The following is a 17,089-nucleotide window of genomic DNA, read 5'->3' as shown; positions in this document are numbered from 1 at the left end:
GCTCTTGTGCAAGTTAATAGTCGGCTAAATTGTTGGGATTGTTAGCACCTATAAATTAAGAATAATAATCACCCAACGGGACGTTTGGCACCTTTTTGCAAGCTTGTTCATTAGTTTTAGAGGCCAGAAAAGGTCTAGCTATGGAGTGCCCAGTCCTCTTTCCAAACGAGTTACAAGACTCCCCCTTTTAAAATACCGCTCAGGGCTCATCGATCTTCCTACCACCCATGTCTTTAGTGCTTTCTCTGATCCCTCCGTTAATTGATGGCCGCGAAGGCGGCCTCCGCAGGCCGCACACACAAACAGAGATTATCTGTTCCCGGTGACCAGGCGCTGTGTCAGGACTGAGCGCTGGAATGGGAGGGGAGTCTGATCCTCCGTGGCATTCTGCTCATAGTTGCCGAGGAGAAGCGATAACACTCCGGGCTGGAGGGAGATGGGTTGCACTTAGGATACCTCAATGAAATGTAAACAAACGTACACGAGCCACAGAGGTCCTCAGCCAAGGCGCTTGAAAGAGATAAGCAGGCGGTAGACTTTGCAAAAACTACGGTAGCAGTTAACAGTCGGCTCTTACACCAGAGTGAAATGCTGTTGGCTACTGTCTCTTAAATAAATCCTCCTGTTTATCACATGCACTCTTTGTGTGTGTGTGTGTGTGTGTGCACGTGTCCCAGCCTGCTAATGGTACCATCCTTCTACATCACCAAAATGAAGTTGACCCATCTGCTTAGGATGTGATGACTCCAGCACCAGATAAGAGAAACAGATCATCCCCCATACAATATAATTTAGCCACTTATCTTAAAGCTGCTTAATGTGCTAAAGACTCAATGGAATACTCTCTCTATTTTTCATTCTTCACTTACACTCACAGAGAGTGAGACAGAATGGGTTGTATTCAGGGCCGAAGTAAAGACCAGGACGCATGAATGTTGTTTATTTACACACATTCCCACATGAATTCCCACAGAACACACCACAAAAGCAAACACACACACACACACAGAGAGAGAGAGAAAGAGAGAGGAAGAGGGAGAGATTATATTTATGTTTGACTGGTTACTTTGTAGCAGTGTTATTGTAAAGAGGGCCGCGTTTGTTTGCTTGTCTGTCGCCGTAGCGATGGGAAGTAGCTGAATAAATGGCAGATACTACGCTGAGGGCACCCCCAGTCCACCCAACATTACATCATCACGCGCCACTGGGGAACCCTGCAGATGTCAAACATGCAGCTGGCTGGATACACACTCCCCTCCCCTAACACATACACACACACACACACATACACACATACACACACAGAGTGGAACTAACCACAGTGCAAAGGTGTCTGGCTCAGATCCATCCCCGAGCTGGTCTCGTCCTGGCCCATATCCGGTGCAGAGCTGACCAGGAAGTGGACACTGTCTGGACGCTGTCTGCATGTACACACTGCACTGTATGCCAACTCAGTGAGGACGGTACTCTCCACCGTGACCGAGTAGATATTTGGTGTGAATGTGATCTTCATGGTTTTAACCAAAGTATACAATGCCCCTATAGAGACATGACTTAGTGGTCTGTGCCTTTAGGAAAGACAAGTTGATGGATGTGGTTTTAATTACAGGAACTAATCACATTTACATGTACATTTATTCATTTAGCAGACGCTTTTATCCAACCCGACTTACATACTGTATGTCAATTATATTACAAGGACATTGTCCCCAGAGCAACTCAGGGTTAAATGTCTCAATGGTGGAAGCCAAGAATTGAACCCACAACTTTTCAGGCTACTGCATGCTAGCCCAGTAATTAAAGTAGGTCACAAGTTAAGTTGTCTTCTGAATTACATGCAACAGTCCGGTAAACCTGACCTTGTTGCTTGGAATTTTGCCTTTGCATTGTGTAATTTTGCAGACATTATGGTGCTTCAGCTATTCGGAAAACCAAAATGACGAGACAAAACAATCTGTCAATCCCATAACAAAAACCCTACCAAGTAGAAGTTACATAATGAAAGCGAGTTGGTGTGGAAACGTGTCTGCAGTAGTGAGAGGGTGAGTTGTGTTGTGTGGAGTTGTGAAAAGGTGTCTGTAGTAGTGAGAGCACGAGATGGTGTGAAAAGGCGTCAGCACTAAAGAGAGCACGAGTTGGTGTGAAAAGGCGTCCGCACTAGAGATAGCACGAGTTGGTGTGAAAAGGTGTCTGCAGTGAGAGGGTGAGTTGTGTTGTGTGGAGTTGTGAAAAGGTGTCTGTAGTAGTGAGAGCACGAGATGGAGTGAAAAGGTGTCTGTAGTAGTGAGAGGGTGAGTTGTGTTGTGTGAAGTTGATGTGAAAAGGCGTCCGCACTAGTGAGAGCACGAATTGACGTGAAAAGGCGTCCGCACTAGTGAGAGCACGATTTGGAGTGAAAAGGCGTCTGTAGTAGTGAGAGGGTGAGTTGTGTTGTGTGAAGTTGATGTGAAAAGGCGTCCGCACTAGTGAGAGCACGATTTGGAGTGAAAAGGCGTCTGTAGTAGTGAGAGCTGGTGTAAGTAGCGAGCCTGCAGGGCGAGAGTCTCTGTGGCGAGACCCTGACAACGCTCTGGGACCAGTCAGTCACCCTCCCACTCTAGAGGTCAGAGGTTACTCCTACAGCTGTTCCTTCCTGTCTTTGGGAACCGTGCCGACGCCAGGGTCCCATCCAACCACAAAGCTCACTAGCGGAGGAGACGGGGGGAGGGGTGGGGTGAGTGTGTGTACGAGTGTGTTTGGAGGACGGGGTGGGGGGGGGGGGGTAAGTTGGCGAATAGAGTAAGTTTGGGGTGGGCTGGTGTGTGTGTCTGTGGGGGGTGCTGTTGGCGGATAGAGTAAGTTTGGGGTGGGCTGGTGTGTGTGTGTGTGGGGGGGTGCTGTTGGCGGATAGAGTAAGTCTGGGGTGGGGGTTGGGGGGGTGGGGGGTGGATGGGATGATTTATGCACCGCCCAGTTATCTCTTCTTTCTGCAGGTGCTGCCAGGGTAGAACACCCTGTGGAATTGTGGGAGATGCGGGGGATTGTGGGATACACAGGGCTTAATTGCTGGGGTCCTGACCTCCAGTGCATCATGGGAAAAGAGATTTCCTCTTTAAAGGTCACAGGTCTGACTTACATAACATGATCCACAGACGCTCAGCAGACTCACTGGCCTACAGGTGGACTAAAGGCTCGTCCACGCTGCCCATGATAATTGCTGTATAACGACAACGGCAAAAACTAGTTTCATCACTCCGCACACTATAACGACAACGTCATGAAGAATGATATAACTGCACATGCTCTTTTAAGATGTCCAGAGTTTGATATTTGATTTGGTGGGGTTTTACTGGCAAAAATCCGAGATGTTATTCCCACAGGCAGTTGCCAGGCCCTTAAGTCAAGTCCCAGGTGCATTGTGGTTATGGCTACTTGGCTCTCTCTCATACAAAAACATCTGCTTCAGTATTCAGTAAAGTATCAACATTTGGGTGGTAAAGCTGTGGCATTGCGATATAGTAAGAATATAAACTCATATTTATGCTTCTGCATTAAAGGTGCAGTCAGGGATTGCGCAGGAAGTCGTGTTTGTTTGTGTTTATGTTTATGTTTAAATTTATTAGCAGACGCTTTTGTGCAAAAAAACATGCATTATATTTTAACCAAGGACCAAACAAAACACGTCAGAGAGGTAGCTCACCCCTCCCCTCAGTATTCCCAGAAAAATTCGAAGCAGGGTTTTGTTTGAGTCTGGGCTGCCTACAGAGACCGGGGTTTTTCTACAAGGTAGGCTACTCACGGAATGGGCAGCTAGCGGTCGTGAGGAGGTGATTTCTGAATGTGGCAAAACATTTTATAGGCTTGAAATCACGTAAAATACCTGACTAATTTGAATGCATTTAGCTGATGATCTTATCCAAGTGTGGTAGAAATGTTGGGTCACTAACAAAACTATGACAAGAAAATGCTGAAGGATGTATATGTATTGTATTGACCTATTATCTTACTTTCTTGGAGTAGCCTCATGACTTGGTGTGAGGAGGATCACATGCTTTGTCCAAAAAGTATGTATTGTTGTATTTCTGCATTTCTGAGTTTTGGAAAATACCATTGTATGTTCAAGTGAGAAGGACTCATGTGATTTGTATTACTATGATGTAACTAACATGTATAAGATGGGGCCTTGCAGAGAACGTTGGGTAGTCTTACTGGAAAGTGCTGGTATCGTGAATAAACCTGCAGTGTTTTCTCACACCTGAGTGTGCCTGGAGATTTTTGACCACACAAGGGTGACTTACAGAGAATGGACAGCACTCCGTATACAGTACATTACAGGGACAGCACTCTGTAAGTGATATTACAGGGACAGCACTCTGTATATGTCATATTACAGGGACAGCACTCCGTATATGCCATATTACAGGGACAGCACTCCATATATGCCATACACTGCACAGCATTCATCCTTAGTAACATTAACCCTGTAATTGTCACACGTTAGTTAGGCCTTGTCAGTCTCCAGAAATGGGACGTTTGAGTATGATTCTACAGGCTTAGGTGTGTATGCCTCTAGAGTTCAGGTGTGGATGACTTTAGAGTTCAGGTGTGGATGACTTTAGAGTTCAGTTGTGGGTGACTCTAGAGCAGTGGTTAGTGGGGGCCGGGGCCCCCTGGGGGGCCGCGAGGGGGTGCCAGGGGGGCCTCAGTAAGTTGGAAGGAAAAATAAAAGCAACAAATAAATACATCTGAAAATATACCTATTACTATGAGGGTTGTTATACAATTCCATTATAATAATGTGACGCATATCTGAAAATTATATTTCCCATGATAATGACTGGGAATAACAGTAGAGTGATAGCTCTCATATAGCAGAAAGCCCCAAATACATTTTTTACACACTATGCTCCATCGCGAAGTGCTTGTGGCTAAAATAATTATTAGGATTAGCTTAATGTATTTTTACATTTGCCGTAGTATTGTCGATGGGTTTACAAACACATCAAGGGGGTCCTTGGCCAGAACCTAGTGGTATTTGGGGGGCCTTGTCGTGGAAAAGTTTGGGAACCCCTGCTCTAGAGTACAGGTGTGGATGACTAGAGTTCAGGTAGATGACTCTAGAGTTCAAGTGTGGGTCACTCTAGAGTTCGTGGATGACTCTAGAGTTCAAGTGTGGGTGACTCTAGAGTTCGTGGATGACTCTAGAGTTCAAGTGTGGATGACTCTAGAGCTCAGGTGTGGGTGACTCTAGAGTTCAGGTGTGGATGACTATAGAGGTCAGGTGTGGATGATTCTAGAGTTCAGAAGTGGGTTGCGAACACATTCCATCTGGTCCTATGAACATGAAGAGTCTAGTTTCTGTACGTTTCTCTGTCTGTGATCTCTCCCAGTCATTTGACCTAAACGTGAAACGAAGCACACTTTGATACAGTGATTACATAACGCTTTAATTTCATTTGCTCTCTCTCTCTGTGTCTGTCTCACCAGCAGAACTCACCACTGCCTCATCCAAAGATTGAAATGTCACAACTCCGACCGTGTTGGTTCTCTCCTCAGTTCTTTTTCTTGGATCCGGCATTTGTTTGCTTTAATAGTTTGAGTTTAAAAAAAGGGCTGAATTCCTTAGCAGTGGGAGCTTAAAAGGCCGGTATGCATGTGCCGCCCCTGCTATGTAGTGCCTCTTGATCATCGCGCACATATATACGGCACTCATATGGGAGCCATCACAGACACAATTCACTAAACCACTGTGACGCGTTTCAAAAACATTGATTTAACGTTACTTTAAAGGTAAACCCTGACTGTGCTGGTGAGGGCTGAGGAAGCATGATTGCTTTAAATCCATATTGATGTCCATTGTGTCAGAGCATGGCGGGACCTTTAGAAATCTGTAAGGTGATATGGTGCACGGGGGTCTGTGGCCCTGATGTTTGATCCATGGGGGTTCAGACATCCATCTTCAGTCTGAGATGAAATTGAAAGGCAGTCATGCTGTGCACAAACATCCATAAATACCCCGACATCGCTTCGCCCAATGAGCTACCTGTTTGATTGCTCCAGAGTCAACCATGTCTCGGACGATTTTCCAAATACAACTAAAACAATCTTGTTGGCATGATTTTACAATCTGGTTTTCCAAATAATCAAGAGAAATTGAGAGAAGGTAAACAACGGCATGGCATTTCCTGTCTGGTCTGAGATTTCACATATGAGGACAATGTCATGACTGCTCCCTTTTGTCCATTCATAGATAAAAAGGGCTGCTAATCAAATTCATTAACATGCTAGCTTGATGCTTTGTAATCACAGTCCTGCCACAAATATGACTGTCTACCCAACCAGTCCAGGCAGATGGGCCCCCTGTTAAGAGTTGGTCCTGGTCAAGGTTTCATCCGTTATAACGACCAGTGATGGCGTACTGGTCCGTTATAATGGCCGGCAATGGCGTACTGGTCCGTTATAATGACCAATGATGGCGTAGTGGTTTGGGAACTCAGCCAGAGTTGTGGGTTTCTCTGCAGCCACTGCCGTTGAACCCCTGAGCAAAGCCATCTAACCATATATAAGTAAGTACATATACTCTTTTGATGCTGTGAGGGAAATTTGGTCTCTGCATTTAACCCAATCCGTGAATTAGTGAAACACACTCAGCACACAGTGAGGTGAAGCACACACTATCCCGATGCAGTGAGCTGCCTGCTACAGCGGCGCTCGGGGAGCAGTGAGGGGTTAGGTGCCTTGCTCAAGGGCACTTCAGCCGTTCCTACTGGTCGGGGTTTGAACCGGCAACCCCCTGGTTACAAGTCCGAAGTGCTAACCAGTAGGCCACGGTTGCCCCTCAACTGAGTTGTTCCAGAGCGCCTGTCTCTGCTATTGGGCTCTGAAAGCTGAGTGAATCAGATTAGGTTTGAAGGCGACCTCTTAGTCAGTCCGTAACATACATATGGACTTAATCATTGCCCATTCATGTAGAGAAGCACTGACATCATTGTGTTGATGTGGCAGCCAGGAGTCGCTGTAAGTTGGTCACGTAAGCCTACTTCCCACGCCTCTCACTGCTGGTACTTGATTTGGAGGCCAAAGAGGTTTTTGTGGTTCAAATTCAGGTCCTCCAGCGTAACACCCAGCCAGGCCTCCGTAACCTACATGTACGCTTGACAATCGCCCTTTTGTACATGGAACAGACATGGGATGGATTAAACTACGTGAACATATATTATATTTCGAACACTATTTTAACATTTTGATTTCAGTAGGTCAATTTTTAATTTAATACAGTACCAAAATTATTCATGACTTATTGAGTAAACAAATGGCAGGTTTGTCCGAGAGCCAGATGCAGTTCCCAAAAGAGCCACATGTGGCTCGCGAGCCATAGGTTCCCGACCCCTGCCTTAAAGGAATTATCCGGAGTAAAATGCACTTTAGATCAATTTACGGATGATTGGGAGTAGGCTACATACGTTAAGTTGACATCAAAATCATGTCATTTGGATGTGTTTTGAGAAAGTTCGATTTTACTGTTTTTAGTCAAAACTCGTTAGTCTGGAAGTGACCCGGGCATGTCATTTCGGCGCTACAAAACGATATTTCTTTTGAAATTGAAATGAAGTTGGACTACTGGACTAAGTTAAAAAAAAAAAAAAAAAAAATGGCGACAAAATTGTGAATTTCCAGAGCGTGTTACTCCACAATCGACTCCTACGGACTTTCCCCTAAAGATGGCAGCTGCAGCAGCAACATTTCCGGAAAGGTACTGGCTTGATGAAATTCATTCTGGACTCTCTATCCGACCACATAAAGACCTCGGGATACTTCGGTTTGGCTTTAGGGACCCTCTACTCACTACCACGTAAGTGTAATGTTGTTTGGAACTGTAGAAGAGGTATAAAAATAGCGTTTTGTAGCGGTGAAATTACATATACTAAAATACTGTAAAATACTGCCATCGATGGTGGGAAACGCTCCCGAAGAGATGCTGCATGATGTCTTTGCGCCTGGCAGCGGTGCTTTGCCTTGCCGGTGCTATGCCCACACTTGCTATGCTTTCTGCACAGCACAAACACTCCATTTCAGTCGGCATGGGTTGGCACACTTCACACTCACACCACCAGTTCGTGTTTGCTCTCGTTCTCTCATCCGACTCGCCTTGACTAGTCGCAACGTCCTCTCTTCCCAGATCCAAAGCTCGCAACTCCTCTTCAGTGAACTCAGGTTTGAAAAGGTAGGGTCTTGGATCTTGGTAGTCGAAGTCATCATCTTCGTCTATCGTGTAATCTTACATATTCATCGCCATTAGAACTCTTAGAGAAAGCCCACCTGTCAGTGTCAGCCTAGTAGCAGAGAACTTAGTAGTCACGCTGGTGTATTGCCGGAAGTTGAGGGTTTTCATACTGCGTGATGTCTTTGCGCCTGGCAGCGGTGCTTTGCCGGTGCTATGCCCGAAAATAGTTCCAAATCTAAATTGGTCTAGTAAATCCCTTCGTGTTAATTTGCATTGATATTTGTACTCGATGTTAATGTACAGGTTACGAGAAATAATTATAACAAATCTTGAGTTATTTGATTCACTTTTGCAACGACATGCTAGCTGATATCGCCGGATTACAGCGACTACGCTAAGATAAAGCTAACCGGGCCGTTTCTAGATTAGGACAATGGCTGGGTCGGCTATAAAACGCTTTCGCTCACTCCTCCAACTCTAGGGACTGCGGGGAGTGACCCAATTTCACCTAGGGGTGGCGTATTCCTTTAACAAATGGTTTCAACAATGTTTTCTTCTACGCGATTCACGCGAAATTATCGTGAAGCTTCTGCTAAGCGGCGCCATCGACTGGTCTGGCATATGCACTACAGCACATTTAGCCAGTTACACCTGTGTGTACACGCGAGGTTTTTTCTCGCTGGTGTCGTTAAAGGTGTGAAAGCGGTAAGAGAAAATTCACCTGGCGGTTTCATGTAAACGGCCCCTAACTGTATTACTTCCATCTGCAATCAGTGCCCTGAGTTATGGAGCCAACACACCAAAACAAACCACTCCTCTCTGCTGTGATGTCCATGCTATATAACAGAGTTATCTGTCTTATACTATGGGCTTTGGGCCAGCACAGAGAGAGAGAGAGAGAGAGGGAGAGAGAGAGAGAGACGAGACACAGGAGGAGACTTTCTCTGGGAATGTTTATTTAAGCCACGGGACAGTGGGTCCAAATCCAGATCAATATAGGAGATTCTTTTTCTCATGAAAAGCACTAAACAATAAATAAGAAGCATAACAGAACGCCATAACGATGTTCTACAAACCAACAACAGGGACTTGCAATATCTCTTTATGGATATTATATTCTGTGCTGCCAAAATATGTGTGAGAAATAAAAAATAAAAGGCATCATTATTTAGAGACCTGACCTACATATGCTGTAGGAAATAGGTCCCATGTGTCTTCCACTGATCTGTGCCCTGGCATGAATTTTCCCCACTTTCCCGGCTAGAACTCCAGATAAAGTGGATCAAATGAGATCTGTATCTCAGACGTGAGCTCTGGGAAATGTAAACAGAGACGTGGGTCCGTACGGTGGGAGCACTGACTCAATCTGACAGATACACACTCACTCCTCTCACTCGGCCTGCACACTCTGCTCGTCGCCACCTAGTGGGAGCACATGGGAACTACTCACAGAGGTGCAGAGGGTTGTGTAACTTAAGTCAAGCTTTAGGGGAGGATTTATTTAAACAGAATACTTAAAATGATGAAGAAACAAAAACACTATAAGAGAACATTAAGAGCCACAGTGATATAAGTTAAATATGTCTACCTCAAGCAAACCTGACAGGCGTATGCATGTATTAGAAGCATGGTGTGATTCAAGTAGCTGGTAGACAGTTGCTCATGTCTTCTGTTCATATTTGTAAAGCAATGGTTTATCTGTAATGAACATACACAGGGCTATATACACACAAGTGTTGGGAGTGATGATATGTGGGGTGGGACATTATTTCTCTGTCGAGAAGGCTCTCTTCATGAGGGGTGGGGCGGCTTTGCTGGCGTCGTAGACGGACTCGGGCGGAGGCGTGCTCAGGCAGCACCAGTCAGGGATGCGTCCCGTCTGGTTGTAGTAGTCCCGTGACACAGAACGACTACCCAGAATGTCCTGCAACGCGCCGAAGATGGCACCTGCAGAGGGACCGGGGAGAGACGGAATCAGGTACACAGTTTACACCAGTTTACACATTTGAACACGGTTTACACCAGTTTACACACTTGAACACGGTTTACACCAGTTAACACACTTGAACACGGTTTGCCCCAGTCTACATCCGTTTACACACTTGAACACGGTTTACACCAGTCTACATCCGTTTACACACTTGGACACGGTTTACACCAGTTTAGATCCGTTTACACCAGTTTACAGCCGTTTAAACCAGCTTGCATCACATCTTCTTCCACTGGCATGGCGGAGCAACAACATAAAGACCACACAACACTAAAGACATGAATCAGTCCGTTCTTAAAACTAAAGACCATCCGGAAAAGATGTGTTTGGAAATGCGTTGTGATTTGTTCCAATCCTCAAATTCATATTTCTCCGAGCCAAATGTTGGCATGTTGAGGAATGGCAGCAGAGCGGAGAGGTTTGGGCCGCTCTGTGGGCGGCGCCGGTTATGGGTCTGATTTCCCATGAGGCTATGTGCTTATAAATATATTATACGGACTCAATGAAATGTAAATTGCATTAGCCCTTAAGTCACCAGCGATAAAGGAAATCCATTGATTCCAATAGCCTGGGATGTTTGGATACAAAACAGAATGTGCTCAAAGATATACGATCAGAGCGCTTACAAAAACATATTAGCACAATGAAAAAGTACCGCAAGTACATCCATGAAAAAGACCCTACGCTGTCGGAGGCTGTCAGTACACCCTGATCAGTATGCTGTCTTTACTCCAAGCAAAACCACTGGGGTCCATAGATGCGGCCATTACTGACAACATCAACACATACACTCTGGCACATTTATCCTGGTTAGAACCCATCTTGGGCTTGGCAGGTACGCAGCTTGACGCTCTTGGTGGCCAGTGTGTGTATGTATGTGTGTGTGTGTGTGTGTGTGTGCCTCCTCACCTCCAAGCTCCAAGCCAGGTGGTGCAGTTGGGATGGGCAGCTTGCAGCCCTTGGTGGCCAGAGCCTGCGTGCATGCGTGTATGTGTTTGTGGGTGTGTGTGTGTGTATGCCCGTGTGTTGTCTCCAAACTTCCGAGCCAAGTGGTGCAGTTAAGATTGGGGAGGAAGTTCTTGGTGGCCTGTGTGTGTGTGTGTGTGTGTGTTATACTGCCTCACCTCCAAGCCTAACTACGCTGTGCAGCTTGAAGCTCTTGGTTGTCCGGGCATCGGTGTATGTATGTGTGTGGTACTCTCCCTCACCTCCGAGCCAGGCAGTGCAGTTGGGTTTGGCAGGTGGACTGTGGAGTTTGAAGCTCTTGGTGGCCAGTGTGTGTGTGTGTGTGTGTGTGTGTGTGTGTCACTCTCTCTCACCTCCGAGCCAAGCGGTGCAGTTGGGTTTGGCCGGTGGACTATGCAATTTGAAGCTTTTGGTAGCCAGGGCCTGCCGGTACTTTGGCTTCTCCACCAGCAGGCGGATTTCGGCCAAGAGACGGTGCAGGAAGCCCGGCAGCATGGCCGTACCACCGATCACCACGATGTTCTCTGACAGGGCCTTCCGCGTGTCTATCGGACACTGGGGGGAGAGGATAGATAGATAGACAAATAGATAGATAGATAGATAGATAGATAGATAGATAGATAGACAGATAGATAGAGAAAGATAGATACTTTATTAATCCTAAAGGAAATGTAGGCATCATGTTGTTTATGGTTATAGGATTTGGCAGGGACAATGTAGAGTAACTAGGAGAGGAGTTACATGTGTCCTCTTTGGCTGACTGAAGACCAGGCGTTCTGCAGCATTCTGTTGTAACGATCTTACCACACAAGCAGGCAGGCCAGCTAATAGTGAATTACAATAGTCTAGTTGGGAGATAATCATGGCCTGTACTAGAAGTTGTGTAGAATCTTGTGTCATATAAGGTTTGATCTTCCTAATGGTGTAAAGGACAAATCAACATGATTTTGCAATTGAGGCTACATGCTCAGAGAATTTAAGTCAGTCATCAATTACGACACCCAAGTTACATGCCGATCTAGTTGGCCTCAGTGAAGATGAGTCAAGCTCAGCTCAGTTTTTGAGAGATTAAGCTGAGGGTGGCGATCTTACATCCAGACTGAAATATCCTTAAGGCATGCAGAAATCCGATGGGAGTCCTCAGGTGGGAAAGATGGGTAAAGTTGAGTATCATCTGCACAGCAGTGATAGTCAAATCCATGGGAGTGAATGGTCTCACTCAAGGAAGTGGTGTAAATAGAGAAAAGCAGGGGCCCTAATACTGATCTGTGAGGCACACCTGTGGTGAGGTCATGTATGGTCAGGTTTATGTAGGTGTAGGTATGTGCGTGTGCGTGCGTGCGTGCGTGCATGTGTGTGTGTGTGTGTTTAAAAGACAAGCACCCTCATCAAAGTATTTGTGATGTCCTTCTATAGAGAAATCTCTAACAATTTTAATCCTTTATTTTTGTTGGAATCTAAACAATATTCAACATTATATATAAAGATCAAATGGGAGAAAGAACTAGGTGAAAAAATCCAAGTCGAGACCTGGTATGACATGTGGAGATGTCAACAGACAACCACACAATCTCAAACAATCTCACAATCTCACCACACAAAAGGTGGAGAGAGTTTGCTTGGAAGAACCAGATCGACTACTTTACCACCCCCTTAATTAAAAGTAAACAACTTTCAACACAACAATCATGCTGGAGACAATGTGCTGATATGGCACCAAACCATACACACATTTTTTGGAGCTGTAAGAATATAGAGCCTTTTTGGAGAGACGTACATGCCGTTTTATGCGAGATCTTGGGTTATGCATTCTCATGTATTGTCCTACACCTTGGAGACTTGGAAGAATATGTATCCAAGGATGACCAAGATCCAGTGAAGATTCTGCTTACAGCGAGTAAGAAGACTATCACTAAGAATTAGCTGAAAGCAAACGTGCCAAATCGTAAACAATGGTTTTCTATCATTAAGGAAATCCAAGAGATGGAAAGGCTAACATACAAATTAAAAATGAAAGAATAATTATATGAAAATAATGGGGGAACAAAACTGTATAGAATATAAATGCCCCCTCCTATTATAGGCCTCCTTATTTTATTTTATTTTATTTTATTGTGTCTGTGTTTATTTGTTTTTTCTCTATGTATGTATTTGCCGTTTAATGTTTGAATGTCTGTGGAATACCAATAAGGAAAAAGAAAAAAAAGAAAAAAAAAAAAGAAAAAAAGACAAGCAGACAGTCCCCTGCACATGATTCAACCCTCATCCTAGACTAAAATTATTTTTCAGCGGACATTTCCATTGAAGTTTTCTTTTGGTCTAAGACTAGGCTTAATCTACGTACAGGAAATCAATTGGGAGAATAAACTTGGTAGCACCCTATTAGCCGATGCTAACTAGCTGAAGCTAACCCCCAGACATGGATGGGTAACACTGTCAAGGAGGACCCCTTTCTCCCGCTCACCTTCACCAGAGAGTCCAGGATGAGTGTGGCCACCGACTTCTCCTCATTGTCCTGCTCAAACAGCATCTCCATCACAGAGTCCCTATAGGAAATAAGGACAACAATGAACTCCATCATCTCAGTAGATAGATTAGAGAAACTTGGAGGCAAAGAGAGGTCTAAAGAGCCAAACCATACAGTTTGAGACTGATTCACTCTGCCCCCATTCACTTACAGGAAAGCTTCCACTACATATGCACATACTATATTGTGTGGTGGTGGTAGCGTAGTGCTCCGGGGAGACTGGCCCTTGCAATAATTGACATATGTAAGGGGCTTTGGATAAAAGCCAAAAGCAAAAGTAAGTGAGTAAGTAAGTAACATATCTGTCTCCAAACAGCACATTCAAACAGACACCCCTGACAGGCACTATCCTCGAGGGGTTTCATGATGTGGCACAGAGGTCCACAGCTTCAGAGCTCAACCCACCGTATGGAGCCTTTGATGTGCAGGATCTTCTCCCCATCCAGAGGATAGTCAACATCAGGGGGAGGGGCTGGGCGCTGAAATAAATACAAAGAAACAAATAAATAAACAAAAAAAACAATTAAAAGTTATGTGTGCTGAACATTGTAAACAAAGAGGCCGTTTGTGATGTTAAGACATGTTTAATGAAGAGACAGTTGAAGTCCCGTACGGAATGGTGACAACTAGGCTAATTAAGACAAATCTACCCAAAAACAAAGCAGCAAACCCAACATCTGGCCCTAACTTATCAGGATCTATTCTGCAACTTGTCTGCTACTGTCTTCTGTTATCTAACTGGACACCCTGGCCAAACAACAAACCTAATACAGTCTGACACCACAGTGTTCACGAGCACCACTCTTCCACTGACTGAATACAGACTACTGGGCCCTCATCAACATCAATATCAAAGAACATGACGGCACTTCAGTGCTGTTCATAGAACTCCTTCAACAAAGAGGAGGAGAAGCTCATGCGCTTCTTTAGCAAATAGAGAGGAGTAGAGAGGTGTTGAGAGGAGTAGTGCTGAGAGGAGGTGAGAGGTGCTGAGAGGAGGTGAGAGGTGCTGAGAGGAGCAGAGAGAAATAGAGAGGAATAGAGAGGTGCTGAGAGGAGTAGAGAGGAGTAGAAAGGTGCTGAGGAGTAGAGAGGTTCTGAGAGGAGAGAACTTAGTAAGGATTTAAGGGAAGAGGAAATGAAGAGAGAGGAACAGAGAGGAGAATCGGTGATTAGCCAGGTGCTGAGAGGAGGTGAGGCGAGTAGAGAGGAGGTGAGGCGAGTAGAGAGGAGGTGAGATGGAACATCGACTCACTCACTACATAGTGCACGTTATGGTGGATAACCAGTATATTGTTTTCACTATAACGCACAGCGTACTACACCGGGATGAGTGGGTATTACAGTGCTCTGGCTGGCACACCCCTTACCTCAGCAGTTCCGTCCAGGTTAAACTTGGCCTCCTGAATCTTCAGACCCCTCTGCAGGTCACTCACAAAGCAGGTCCGCACTGAAAACGCACAGGAGAACACAAATGACTGAGAAAACACACCCTCATTTCATACGGCCTGTTTCTACGTTTTCCAATAACATAGTCTATTGCCTATGGTATTACTTCTTGTTTTCTAAGGTATTACTTGATGTCTATGGTACTATTTCTAGTTGCCTATTGTATTACCAAAGATGACCTAAAATAACCTTCACCTCAATCCACTCTGATATTATCAAAGCCCTAACAACATCTCCAGTATTCCGGAGAGTGTTCTAACTGGTAGCATCATCACCTGGTATGGGAACTCCACAGTTAGAGATTGTAGTACTCCACTCAACTCCCTGCTCTACAAGATATCTCCAGTATTACGTCTCACTTCCTTCGTCAGCTAAGGAAATTCAAAGTTTCTACATCCATCATGAAGACCTTCTACACTTCAGCGGTTGAGTGTTCTAACTGGTAGCATTATCACCTGGTATGGGAACTCCACAGTTAGAGATTGTAGTACTCTGCAGAGAGTAGTGCGCTCAGCTGAACGTACTATAATGAGAATCCTGAATTTTCCCTTGGGGATCAATAAAGTATCTATCTATCTATCTATCTATCTATCTATAAGAACTCAACTCCCTGCTCTACAATATATCTATTCCAGAAGAGTACTCCTAAGAGCCCAAAAGATCCTGAAGGACTCTTCTCATCCTAACAATGGATTATTCCTACCGCTGAAATCAAGAAGACGCCTATGTAGTCACAAAGCCAGAACTGAGAGACTCAGGAGAAGTTTTTATCCCCAGGCCATCCGAACTCTGAACTCACACTATACTGACTTTGCACCCCCCCATCCCCCCCCACACACACACACCTACATGACTTTTAGCACGTTTACATCCCTCTCCCTATGCTACAGACCTTTTATTTATTTTCTTATTTCATACATGTCAAAACACACACACACACAAACACACACATCTGACTTTCTCCAACTTTTCCAACACATCTCCATAGAACTTTTTATTTATTATTTTGGATTTCTCCTCCATCTATCTACCCATGTCCTTGATTGCCTAGCCTTTCTGCCCCCCCCCCCCCCAACACACACACACAAAAAACACACACACTTACATCATCACTGCCATCACCACACATACATACAGCACACTGCTTGCTACAGTAAGCCTCCTCTACATACTTGCTGCACACTGCCCCCCCTCCCTACATACACAGCACATTGTCTTCAGGATCTTCTCCAACACACATCCTCTACATACTTACAGCACACTGCCCCCACCTACCCACACACACACTGCACACACAGTCACTGCTCCACTCCCCTCCCGCCCACACACACATCTTCACTGTCATCACTCACATACATCATACATACAGTACTCTGCTTGCAATAGTAAGTCCCTTCACCATAATTGTAGTACACTGCCCCCCCCCTCCCCTACATACACAGCACATTATTTCATCAGGAAGCTTCTCCAACACACATACCCAACATACTTACAGCACACTGCATTACCCCCCCCCCACACACACACACTCACACACTATCCCATCTCCCTTGTCATCCCCCCAACACACACACCAAGACCCCAGGCAGTTGGGTTAGCCCCTTGAGCCGTGGATCTGCCCAAAGTTTCTTCCTTGGTAAGGGAGTTTTTCCTTGCCCCTGTTGCTCTTGGGTGCTCCATGTTGGTGCCCCCCCCCCCCCCCCCCCCCCAATCCCAATCCTCCCCCACCTTTCTTATGCAGCCCTTGCCACTTAATCTACTAAACCCCTCTTCTACTGCACTTTTTACCCCCCCCCCCATAAATGCACAAATAGGTTGACACCAGACATAATTTCACTGCATTTCTTACTTCCAGTAACTATATGCATGTGACAATAAACTTCCTTGTATCCTTGTATCCTTTTTGTCTGTGGTATTATAGGTTGTTTCTATGGTGCTACTTGGCATTGTGTCC

General features: G+C 45.2%; 1 protein-coding gene across 1 annotated transcript in view; it reads right to left on the bottom strand.

Moving 5' to 3' along the window:
• Positions 1-9,139: 9,139 nt before the first annotated feature.
• The window catches only part of actr10 (actin related protein 10), a 14,180-nt gene continuing 6,230 nt past the window's right edge, over positions 9,140-17,089 (bottom strand). The window contains exons 9-13 of the mRNA XM_076272369.1: positions 15,057-15,136; positions 14,092-14,165; positions 13,624-13,705; positions 11,513-11,714; positions 9,140-10,150 (exon numbers count right to left, since the gene is read on the bottom strand). Coding sequence (XP_076128484.1) covers positions 9,969-10,150; positions 11,513-11,714; positions 13,624-13,705; positions 14,092-14,165; positions 15,057-15,136 — 620 coding nt within the window. The 3' untranslated portion in view covers positions 9,140-9,968. The remainder of the gene's footprint in view (positions 10,151-11,512; positions 11,715-13,623; positions 13,706-14,091; positions 14,166-15,056; positions 15,137-17,089) is intronic.

The sequence above is a fragment of the Alosa pseudoharengus genome, unplaced genomic scaffold (assembly GCF_046254945.1).
Source record: "Alosa pseudoharengus isolate Yale_2024_CS ecotype anadromous, Long Island Sound unplaced genomic scaffold, YU_APseudo_1.1 YU_APseudo_1.1_scf_7, whole genome shotgun sequence".
Lineage (NCBI taxonomy): Eukaryota > Metazoa > Chordata > Actinopteri > Clupeiformes > Clupeidae > Alosa > Alosa pseudoharengus.
The sequence above is the reverse complement of the archived record's forward strand: the minus strand, read 5'-3'. Positions and strand labels throughout refer to the sequence as shown.